The sequence below is a fragment of the Mytilus trossulus genome, chromosome 1, assembly GCF_036588685.1.
Source record: "Mytilus trossulus isolate FHL-02 chromosome 1, PNRI_Mtr1.1.1.hap1, whole genome shotgun sequence".
NCBI lineage: Eukaryota > Metazoa > Mollusca > Bivalvia > Mytilida > Mytilidae > Mytilus > Mytilus trossulus.
The window spans coordinates 29627211-29639881 of NC_086373.1; the positions used below are offsets into that span (position 1 = coordinate 29627211).

The 12671-nt window shown below is 32.7% G+C and overlaps 1 protein-coding gene across 1 annotated transcript; it reads right to left on the reverse strand.

Moving 5' to 3' along the window:
* Positions 1-6274: 6274 nt before the first annotated feature.
* LOC134721073 (uncharacterized) lies at positions 6275-9063 on the reverse strand. Its single transcript, XM_063583791.1, has 2 exons — positions 8808-9063; positions 6275-7182 (listed from the first exon to the last, which is right to left on the reverse strand). Exons 1-2 carry the CDS (start codon positions 8968-8970, stop codon positions 6785-6787), a joined length of 561 nt encoding a protein of 186 aa, XP_063439861.1. The 5' UTR covers positions 8971-9063; the 3' UTR covers positions 6275-6784.
* Positions 9064-12671: the final 3608 nt, after the last annotated feature.

A 12671-nucleotide genomic window follows, 5' to 3' on the forward strand; every position in this document is an offset into this window, starting at 1 on the left:
GGACGGATCGTAGCCCGGATTCGAACCATATCGAGCATATATGGGACACTACTGGTCGGAACGTGCGCGAAAGGACACCCCAGTTCAAACACATCATAAAATAAATAAAGGCAACAGTAGTATACCGCTGTTCAAAACTCATAAATCCATGGACAAAAAACAACAATGCCCTTCATCAGAAATGGTTGCTACTACCTTAGCAACAAATTAGTCGATTTTTGGCAGGAATCAGAAGACGTTTAGATGCGGTTATCCGTTTGAATGGAAGCTGCGCACATAGTACTAATTCTTTGGCGTATAACGATCAACCATGATGTGAACAGTCATCTGAACATTAATTTTGAAATGTCTGACATTGTAAAGTTCGACTACAATAAAAGTTGTAAAATGCAATTTTTTGTACAAAAAACACTTCATTATGTTATTAAAATTGTGGTAATATAAATCATTTTTTTTAAACATTTTGTTTTCGTGTCAATGCCAATGTTATCATAAACTATGTTTCAATAATATTATACAAATATTTTATTATATTTCATTCAAAATAAGAGGCTGGTTTTTAAATTTTTTTAAAATCAAGGTGTTGCAATACTTGTTCCCATGTGTATACATCTGTACATTAACCTAACTTTAAGATGTGATTTTTTTCTGAGACAAGTGCTTGTGACCATCCACAAGACTTGCAGTCATCCGATGTTCAGTACGACCGTACTTTGATTATTCTTTGATATTTGATAGACCCAAATTTAAAAGCAGAATCATCGCTTCTACTGAATGATTTTAGTTTATGACAAATTATCCATATATTTGGTTCTTGTAACTTGATATTTGAGTTTCAATTAGATTTGTTTCAAATCATAGTCATATAGATCATCTAAAAATGAGTGGTTTGGGTTTGTATGCACTATGACATGTACTTCTTCAAAGTAATTCATAATATGTATCCCTTTAAGAGAAAAACAGCCTTATCATATAATCCTTCGTTTTCATATTTTATTGACTTGTAAATTAAATTGCTCATAGTTGTACACCTGTCAGTATATAAAATAAAAAAAAAGACTGATGTGGTATGATTGCCAATGAGATAACTCTGTACAAGAGCCCAAATGACACAGAAATTAACAAATGCAGGTCACGGTATGGCCATCAACAATGAATAAAGCCCATACCGCATATTCAGCTATAAATCCCTCCGAAATCACATTCAAAAGTTAAAAAAAAAACCCACTAAAACTAACGACCTAATTGATGTACAAAAAAAATGGAACAAAAAACAAATATGTTACACAACAATAAACGACAACCACTTGATATCAGGCTCCCGACTTTGGACATGCATACAGAATAAGGCGGACGGTGAACCATGTTAGCGGGATCACAACCCTCCCCTAACCTGGGACAGTGATGCAACAGTACAACATAAGACAGAACTATAAAAATCAGCTGATAAGGGCTTGATTCATCAGATGTATACAAATAGAAATAGATATGATAAAAATACGTGGACGTGACTGGATACTTGTACATCCCAACAACAATAAAAAGACAATTAGTACAGATCTGAGAGTACTCACAGTTACTGACAGCTAGTTCCAAGCCAATAACAACTATTATACAAAAAATATTGTCGTATGTTATTTCGCTTATGCTGTTGAAACAGTAAGTTATCATGGGTCATAACCGGACATTTCCTTCCGTCATCAGAAATGGACTTTCAGTATGAAATTTTGTATTCATGCTTACAAGTACGCTGAAAAAACTTGAAGCTAAAAAAGGAAGGTTAATGCGATCAAGAGCCTGTGATAGGAATAACTAAAACTGCAACAGACCAAACATACAAACAGCTTCTCCAAGAAAACAGAATGACTTGTAAAGACCAGATTAGGACTTTCTGATTTATAACAGAAAAAACAACATTACAATAATATGGTATGGGTTTCGTAGACCGTACGATGAACGCCATGACTGCCTTATGTTAATGATCAGCATTATATTCAGTGCTCACATCATTATATGCAGTGCTCACACCATTATATGCAGTGCTCACAACATTATATAAAGTGCTCACAACATTATATACTAAGTGCTCACAACATTATATGCAGTGCTCACACCATTATATGCAGTGCTCACAACATTATATTAAGTGCTCATAACATTATATGCAGTGCTCACACCATTATACGCAGTGCTCCCAACATTATATTAAGTGCTCATAACATTATATTAAGTGCTCACAACATTATGTTTAGTGCTCACAACATTATATGCAGTAATCACAACATTAAACGCAGTGCTCACAGCATTATATTAAGTGCTCACAACATTATATGCAGTGCTCACAACATTAAACGCAGTGCTCACAGCATTATATTAAGAGCTCACACTATTATATGCAGTGCTCACACCATTATATTCAGTGCTCACAACATTATATTAATTAAGTGGTCACAACATTATATTAAGTGGTCACAACATTATACGCAGTGATCCAAATATTATATGCAGTGGTCACAACATTATATGAAGTGGTCACAACATTATATGAAGTGGTCACGCCATTATATGAAGTGCTCACAACATTATACGTTTTTTGTTGTATGATGAGATTGATGTATGATGAGATTGATGAATGATGAGATCATTCGGTAAACGTTTTTTTAGCGGAAATTACCGAATCTATAATTGGTAAATTACGATAATGTAATGTCCAGCAAATAAATTTAAACAGTTATTATTATATATGTTAACATTAAGTATACAATATTTAAAACTGATTGAAATCAGTAAATTAAGGAGTATGATTAATTTAACACAAATTTATTCCACACCAGGGCATTTTAAACTTAGTTTGAGGATAAGTATCACCATATTCACAACTTAATATGTATATATATTTAAGTTTTTATTAAATTGCTTCGCCGAATGCAGTTGGATACCACCGCAGAGGTCCAACCCTGAACCGTTCTGACAAAAATGGACTCACTATTCACGTTTGATTCAGGTCTGAATTTGGAATGTAATTAAATATTTGACACATAATAGGTTTCTGACACAAAATAAAAACTGTAGTCAAAGAATTAAAAATTGGTTATATAATTTGAATTCATACTTATTTTTTTTGCTTTTGCACTACGCTGTTACGAATTGCCCCACCCCTTCCAAAAATTAAAAAAAAATACTATGCTTTTGCATACTGACCCCAACCTCAAGAAAAGAAAAATGTATCCCCCACCTTTTTTCTTTTTAATTTCTGAAATCTGATATGGGAAATTTTTTATTACACATAAGTGAGAATGGAAATGGGGAATGTGTCAAAGAGACAACAACCCGACCAAATAAAAAACAACAGCAGAAGGTCACCAACAGGTCTTCAATGTAGCGAGAATTTCCCGCACCCGGAGGCGTCCTTCAGCTGGCCCCTAAACAAATACTATACTAGTTATAATGTGATAATGAACGCCATACGAATTTCCAAATTGTACACAAAAAACTAAAATTAAAATAATACAAGACTAACAAAGGCCAGAGGCTCCTGACTTGGGACAGGCGCAAAAATGCGGCGGGGTTAAACATGTTTGTGAGATCTCAACCCTCCCCCTATACCTCTAACCAATGTAGAAAAGTAAACGCATAACAATACGCACATTAAAATTCAGTTCAAGAGAAGTCCGAGTCTGATGTCAGAAGATGTAACCAAAGAAAATAAACAAAATGACAATAATACATGAATAACAACAGACTACTAGCAGTTAACTGACATGCCAGCTCCAGACTTCAATTAAACTGACTGAAAGATTATGATTTCATCATATGAACATCAGGCACAATCCTTCCCGTTAGGGGTTTAGTATCATACCATCATAACATATATGAGAAGAACATAACCCGTGTCATGCCAACAACTGTTTTTAGAATAAATGTGTTTAGTTCCGACGCAAAGACCTTATCAGTGACTCAATATTAACACCAAAATATGCAATCTTTAATGACTTGACAACAGTATCGTAATTATATCCCTTGTTATAAGTCTATTCAAATGTTTTGTAAGTTTCTGAGGTGAATACTGACACCTTTGTGCTTTATAAAGAATATTTCCATAAAAAAATGGATGTGAAATACCTGAACGTATAAGAAGTCTGCATGTTGAGCTATATTTACGAATGATGTCTTTATACCGATGATAAAATTTAGTAAATGTTTTGACTAGTTTGTGATATCGAAAACCCTGGTGTAATAATTTTTCAGTAATACATAAATTTCTCTCGTTAAAATCTAAAACATTGTTACATACACGAGCGAATCGTACAAGTTGAGATATATAAACACCGTAAGATGGTGACAAGGGAACGTCACCATCTAAAAACGGATAATTAACGATAGGAAATGAAAAATCATCCCTTTTATCATAAATTTTAGTATTCAGCTTTCCGTTAGTGATATAGATATCAAGATCGAGGAAAGGGCATGTTAGTTTTACGATCGTTTGTTTGTACATAAATCAAGAATGTTTTACGTTTATCATTTCGGGGCTTTCTATATCTGACTATGTGGTATGGGCTTTGCTCATTGTTGAAGGCCGTACTGTGGCCGTATATATATTAACCGTGAAAACTGACGAACAAATGAAGTAAACGTTTTATTCATCCCCACAAACTCAGTTTTCATAAGAGACTGAAAGGGTAAATTTTTCTTATGAGAGTTTACATTTCTATATAAGACTGCTGGTCATATTGAGAAGACAAACTACTTGGCGTTCTAAAAAGCTTGTAATTTTTTTTTAATAATTGATGTAAAGTTATGTTAAACACCTTCAATGAAATGCTTTAAACTGCATTTTCCATATCTGTTAGATACTTATTCATGTAAAAATGCCAAATTCTGAAAATCGATGCCAAAAATTACTCTATCATGACATATATAGGCTAGCGTAATATGGCACTTATGTGTTATAGAAAGCTGGCTGTTTTATCGAAAAGGTAATTAAGCTTTTTAAAACTGAGTACGGACTATAAAGTGGCACCTTGCTAAAGTTCTTCAGTAGGAAATGAACTGGAGGAATATATCATACATATTTTCCTTCGATATTTCATTAAATAAACTTTTTATTATTGAACTTACATTTTGCCATTCGTATTTCTTACGACGAAGATAACTACTTCAATCATTCACCTCTTAGTTTCATCTTTTCCTTACTTATTTTAATCAGTTTTAAATATTGTATACTGCCTTATGATAACATGACTTTAATAACTGTTTGAATTTGTTTGCTGGGCATTACCGTAATTTACCAATTATGGATTCGGTAATTTCCGCTAAAAAACGAAGTTTACCGAATGATCACATCATTCATCAATCTCATCATACAACAAAAAACGTATAATGTTGTGAGCACTTCATATAATGTTGTGACCACTGCATATAATGGTCGGACCACTGCGTATAATGTTGTGAACACTTAATATAATGTTGTGAACACTTAACATAATGTTGTGAGCACTGCATATAATGGTGTGAGCACCTAATATAATGTTGTGAGCACTGCATATGATGGTGTGAGCACTGCATATAATGGTGTGAGCACTGCATATAATGGTGTGAGCACTGCATATAATGCTGATCATTAACATAAGGCAGTCATGGCGTTCCATATGTAATTGTGCAAATCTTTGTGCTTTTTGTCTTTATGGATAGATTTTTCATTGGCAATCATACCGGATCTTCTTATTTTGTAAATCTTATATGTTTCAATTGTTACACAATTTTTAATGGCAGTTATTTGTTTGTTTCTGTTAAATTCCTTCAGTTTATAAAGACTCTTGACGATTAATCTTCCTATATCTATAAAATACAAAAAAAAATTTCTGTCAGATAATTTTGTCTTTGAGATAGTAGCTGGTAGACGTATCTCCTTTTATTCATATACGTATTTTTAGTGTAACATGGTAAACAGTATGTGTTTCGTTATTATACTATCTGACTTTACGTTTGGTTCTATGTTGGTTTTATCAGCTCATCAACATTTAAAGTTAGTTTTGGACTTCCTAATATTCTGGCTGGGGCATCACTGAGGAGATACTTTGATATTGTCGAAGTATCACCTGTTGCAATACAATCGGTACAGTTATAATGTAAATACTATTACGTAATTAGTACGTACTGACTATATTGTTTTTAGTTGTTTTAAACTTATGGTTTGCTGGATGGTTAAATTAATTGTGTTAATATATGTTTTCAGATGTTTTCAGACATACGCATTTGTAAATTATTTCGCTAAATTTCCCATCATTTTAATTACTAGTATATAATGCAATACAAATAATTCAAATACATTATTAATTTTATAATAATAATAATGAGAATAAATTAATTCATAGATATAGGAAGATGTGGTGTGAGTGCCAATGAGACAACTCTCCATCCAAATAACATTTCAAAAATTAAATCATTATAGTGTATATTTGTTATTTCCATTTTAACCTTTTTTGATAAGTTGACAGAAAATCCATCTTCTCAATAATATAACATCATGTACTTATATTATCGTTGATCATCTCAACGAGATTGATTTGCAATGATTATCTGTTTATCACTATTTTACCGATGACGACGTTGTCAATTATAAGTCAATTTCATTAGCAACGTCACGTGCCTCCTTCTTTTTAAGCGACCATTTCCCATCTCACGCGAGTAGCATGACTTGAAAAATTATCACAAAAAAAGATCAGAGGAAACATATAAAAAAAAAAGCGACAAATATTTGTTATAATTGCTAGTACATTTATTAGTCCGATATGAACACGGCAGAGAAGAATGAGATGATACCCCCTTGAACAGACTCGTTATTTACATAAGAGCCTGCGCCATGTTCTATAACAAATCGATCTCCCTCTGCTGCCTGTACTGGTATGCTAAAGCTTCCCTCGTTCCAATTTTCTCCGTATGCTAATGTGACCCTGTTGTCGTTCTTTTTAAGCCAGACATGTAGATGTTTGCCGCCATTTGATCTCACTGTGCACGACACCAAATACAGTCCGGCTTTAGGAACAGTAAAATATCCAGTAGTTGGGTTGTACCCTCCTCCAATGTTGATTTGGACTTTGTCAAAAATTAAGATCTGGCCTTTTGCTAAAGGTATCATTCCACCTGATTTGAAATGAGCAGTAAAGGCTGGTCTGATTTCTAAAATCAAACATATCATAATCATAAAAAATAATAAGATAAAGCACAATACACATCAAATATATACTCCCAAAAAATAGGAATTGTTCGTTTCTAAAGGCAATGAAAATGCTTCGAAAATTAACTTTACATTTTTGCAGTTTAGATAATTGAACAATCATATGATGACATGTTTCGAACGTTCGAAGGTTTGCAATTACTTTTTTTAATTATAGACATGGCCTATATGAGCACACACTAGCATGCTGTTATGTCGCATTTTTCTATGACTTATTTGGACGGATTGCTGTTTACATATTGCAATTCAAAATTCTGACCAAATTGCAACTTCAAGTTCTTACTTATGTTCTTAAAGATGAACCTACCCTTGTTAGGTGTGATACTTACCTAGTTTTGCTGATTTCTTAACAATCTTACCTAGTTTGAGATAAATCTTCTGCGTTTTGACAAGTTCTTACCTAGTTTGAGATAAATCTTCTGTAGTTTTGACAAGTTCTTACCTTGTTCGAGATAAGTCTTCTGTAGTTTTGACAAGTTCTTACCTTGTTCGAGATAAGTCTTCTGTAGTTTTGACAAGTTCTTACCTTGTTTGAGATAAATCTTCTGTAGTTTTGACAAGCTCTTACCTAGTTTGAGATAAATCTTCTGCGTTTTGACAAGTTCTTACCTAGTTTAAGATTAATCTTCTGTAGTTTTGACAAGTTCTTACCTTGTTTGAGATAAATCTTCTGTAGTTTTGACAAGTTCTTACCTTGTTCGAGATAAGTCTTCTGTAGTTTTGACAAGTTCTTACCTTGTTTGAGATAAATCTTCTGTAGTTTTGACAAGTTCTTACCTAGTTTGAGATAAATCTTCTGTAGTTTTGACAAGTTCTTACCTTGTTTGAGATAAATCTTCTGTAGTTTTGACAAGTTCTTACCTTGTTTGAGATCAATCTTCTGTAGTTTTGACAAGTTCTTACCTATGTTGAGATAAATCTTCTGTTGTTTTAACAAGTTTTTACCTCGTTTGAGATAAATCTCCTATTGTTTTGACAAGTTCTTACCTAGTTTGAGATAAATCTTCTGTAGTTTTGGCAAGTTCTTACCTTGTTTGAGATAAATCTTCTGTAGTTTTGACAAGTTCTTACCTTGTTCGAGATAAATCTTCTTTAGATTTGAAAAGTTCTATACCTTGTTCGAGATAAATCTTCTGTTGTTTTTGACAAGTTCTTACCTAGTTTGAGATAAATCTTTTATTAGTTTGTTAAATTATTACTTAGTTTGAGATAAATCTTCTGTTGTTTTGACAAGTTCTTACCTATGTTGAGATAAATCTTCTGTTGTTTTAACAAGTTTTTACCTCGTTTGAGATAAATCTCCTATTGTTTTGACAAGTTCTTACCTAGTTTGAGATAAATCTTCTGTAGTTTTGACAAGTTCTAACCTAGTTTGGGATGAATCTTCTGTTGTTTTGACAAGTTCTAACCTTGTTTGAGATGAATCTTCTGTTGTTTTTACAAGTTCTAACCTAGTTTGAGATGAATCTTCTGTCGTTTTGACAAGTTCTTACCTACCTTGTTTTGGTACATTCTTACCTATCTTCTTAGTTTGAGAATACTATTCCATTTTTTAGTTGATGCCTACCTTGTTTCGCACGTGCTAACCCTTTTTCTACCTCCCTCTTTACCAGAGCGGTTAATTCTTTTCCAAGGTTACAAGTATCATCGTCACAATACACAGCTCTGGAAAGTGTGTACGTGTTGTACAAAACAAAAAATGTAAGCAATTTGGACATAAACATTTCCATTTTAGAGTAAATTGTCTTAGTAATGTCTGAAGTTGATTTTTAGTTCAATCAACATATTTGTATATTCCTGCAGCCAATAGTAATTTCACCACAGGAAGGTAGCTAGAAGGTCCTTGTCAAATTTTAAAGGATATGTTTTTTCCGTTATCATGTTATAATGTCGAAATAAAAAGTATAACATAGAAAAAGATGTTGTTTGATTGTCAATGAGACCAAAATGACACAGAAATTAACAACTATATATAGGTAACCGTACGGCCTTCAACAATAAGCAAGCCCATATCGCGTAGTTAGCTATAAATGGCCCCAAAATGATAGTATAAAACAATTCAAACGAGAAAACCAAGTACCTAATTTATGTACAAAAAGATTAACCAAAAACAAATATGTAACACAAAACAAACAACAACCACTGAATTACAGGCTCCTGACTTGGGACAGTCACATACATACAGAATGTGGCGGGGTTAAACATTAAAATAAGCAATGAACTAGCATGTTCACCTATCCTTATGTGGAGGGATGAAATACTTTCGATCGCGCTACACTGATACGGTTTATGATAGTGAAAGTTCCTCCATCGTTCAATTTTCATCAATGGAGATCCTGTGTAAGAGGGATTTATATATATTAAACATATTTCATCTTTAACGGGAAGACTTATTCCAAACTGTATGATGGAAGAGATTATTTTTGGGTGTGACAGTATGATAGTTTTTTTTGTCCGATTTTTTTTAATTGTCAGCATCTTTTGCTTTCTGTACGTTGGGTTTTGTCCAATTTGATTTAAGTAAAAAAACTTTTAGTCCGCAACACTTGTCTTTCATTTTGGCTTCAGTCTGCAACTTTTGCTTTTTATCCGAAAAAGAAGATTTGTGGCCGAATTTTTACCATTTTGGAGTTCCGCCGTTATCCCTACAACCTCTTTATTGTTCCAGATAACGTCTTATAATATTTCTGTATGGTATTATCCTAAAGCTTTAATCAGGTATATTTGAATTTATTATGAATTAATTTAAAGTTGATTGCTATTAGTCCAGTGGCAAATAGTTTAGTGCATTCTCGGACAAGAATGGATATACTTTAATTCATAAATACGTAGGTCTGCTCAGTAGGTCAACAGTATACGAGGAAGTCGAGAACCTTTCCGAGTACTGAGTATTTTAGATTACGAATAAAAGTGTGGTCAATTGAATAAAAGTACCTCTGTCCTTACTAGTTTTGCGGTCTCTTGTCGTAAAGGCCTGAGTAGGTTAACACAATACATAGTGAGAAATTTTTTGTCAGTCCAGTACATTATGAATTTCCGAGAAATTGTTTCATATATGTACTTAAATGATAATCGGATTTCTTTTACCCTCTTGTTCGTCTTACGGATGTCTTGGAACAGTCATTATACGTCTGTTGGTGCAGCTGAAATTAACTGTTACATATCTATAGTTTTCCTGCGACTTTATTCTTCCGTGTAACTGTTAAACAGACAAAATAACTTTAAATTTTTAGAAGTTAATTTTTATTTTCAATTTTTACTTGTTAGTATTTCACTGTATATAAAACTATGCATTTGTTTAATAGATAGTTTTTTAGGTATATATTTATCAAAATTCTGCAATGAAAACTGAAGATTGATTGATACTTTAATTGATGCTCAACGTTTAATAAAGTGGCAAGTATAAAAAAAAATATAATCAGGACAATGGGATGATATGGGAATTCTTTTTTTCGAATTCGGGACCTCGGGATTTCGTGTTTTAAGCCCGGGATTTCGGGATCAGGACCCCTCCTACCCTCCCTCTTAGATATTTAATTATCAAAATTCTGCTATGAAAATAGAAGATTGATTGATACTTTGATTGATGCTCAACATTAAATAAAGTGGCAAGTATAAAAAAATATATAAATCAGGACAATGATATGAAAAAGAAGTGAGCTAACAAAAATACCCCAACTCCGAGGTCAAACCCTGAACAGTTGGGGCAAGTATGGACACAACATTCAAGCTTGATACCGCTCTGAATTTGGATTTTGATAAAATAGTTGACACACCATAAGTTTCTGACACAGAATGAATGTGGTCTAATGAACCTAAAATTTGTTTTTGCTTTTGAGCAATACACTATGCTCGTGAATAATAATCCCCTCAAAAAGAGTTTGCAAAAATACCTACTCAGTTTAATACATCATAAAATATCAGAATATAAAATGACATACAGTCATGTTTAAAATTAATATTAATTAATAGTAACTTCTAACATGTCTAAATATAAATTTACAGCTAATCATCTCAAAACAATCATCATATCTTAATACATAATTTTCAAACAGTGTAAGGGAAGTAATCAAACATATATATATATATAACATCTTCATGCCTTATATATCATGTACTGTAGTACGCCGCTAGATTAAAACTGACGTGGAAAGGTAACACATGGCCAGCGAAAGCTCTTTTGTTTTAGAGCCCAGGTGGTCGTGTGGTCTAGCGGGACGACTGCAGTGCAGGCGATTTGGTGTCACGATAGCATGGGTTCGAATCCCGGCGAGGGAAGAACCAAAAATTTGCGAAAGCAAATTTACAGATCTAACATTGTTGGGTTGATGTTTAGACGAGTTGTATATATGTTAGCGGCAATAAGTGAAATTAGGCATTAAGCTTACATCCTAGGCAATAAGCTAACGCCTAGGCAGTAAGTCTATTGCCTAAATGATGTTAGGCATTAGTCTTAAATCCTAGGATTTAAGCTTAAATCCTGAAAAATGTGTGCAGGCATTAAGCTTAATGCCTAAAATGTAAATGCGAGTAAATAAAAGACATTATGATAACTCTGTGTCCTGTTTATTGAACCTGTCCTAAGATTAGTCCTATAAGATATTTTTAGAACAGAAAATATGATCTAGTTAGGATTGACTTACGACATTTCTCAGCATGCTGCACATCGAAGCTATCTTAGGATTATATTAGCTAAGATGTCTGAAGTATTGGCGTAAAAGAAAATAGCAAATGAAAAACATGAAATATTGTATCAAATTCAACCAAAAACTTTAATTCATAAACCGATTGATCATTAGAAAATAATTATTAGTTTTAACAGAAAGGTTATAAATAATTTTCATATTATAATTGTAGATCCAAACTCTTTGAAACAAAATATAAGTAAAAAAATATATAACTACGTTTTATATTACTAGAATTGAACTGAATAATTGTAGATAGTTGAAGTTAAATATATAATCGGTAAAATCATTTTATACTTTTAGGGACCTGAATTTGAAGCGTCACGGTTTCATACTTTAAAGTTCGTAGGAAAATCTCGTGCATCTATCATATCAATACTGAAACTTCAACTATTTTATTTATTACTGCAAATAACATACGTTTGAAAATGAGCAGAAGAAAAAAAAATGAATTTCACCGATTTTAACGATGCAAAAGTACAGGGTCCAGTGTCATTCTAAATATAAAAAAGAAGATGTGGCATGATTACCAATATGACAAATCTCCACAAGAGACCAGAAATAAATTCACTAATAAAATATGTTATTTGTATATTAAAATGCTTCAACTAATAATTTAGAAATATAAAAACTTGATCGAAATTTGTGTTCAAAAAATCATTTTGTTATCCCAAATTTTGGAACTATTAACAAATACAATCTACTTATCCAAAAAAAAAAATGGAAAATGGTGTGATAAAAAGTCA

What these genes read in the sequence shown, in the direction of transcription:
- LOC134721073 (XM_063583791.1), bottom strand. Translation starts at nt 8,970, where the DNA reads ATGGAAATGTTTATGTCCAAATTGCTTACATTTTTTGTTTTGTACAAC. An exon ending in GTTAGCACGTGCGAAACAAG is followed by an intron (nt 7,183 to 8,807) that starts GTAGGCATCAAC and finishes GTTTGATTTTAG; the next exon opens with AAATCAGACCAGCCTTTACT.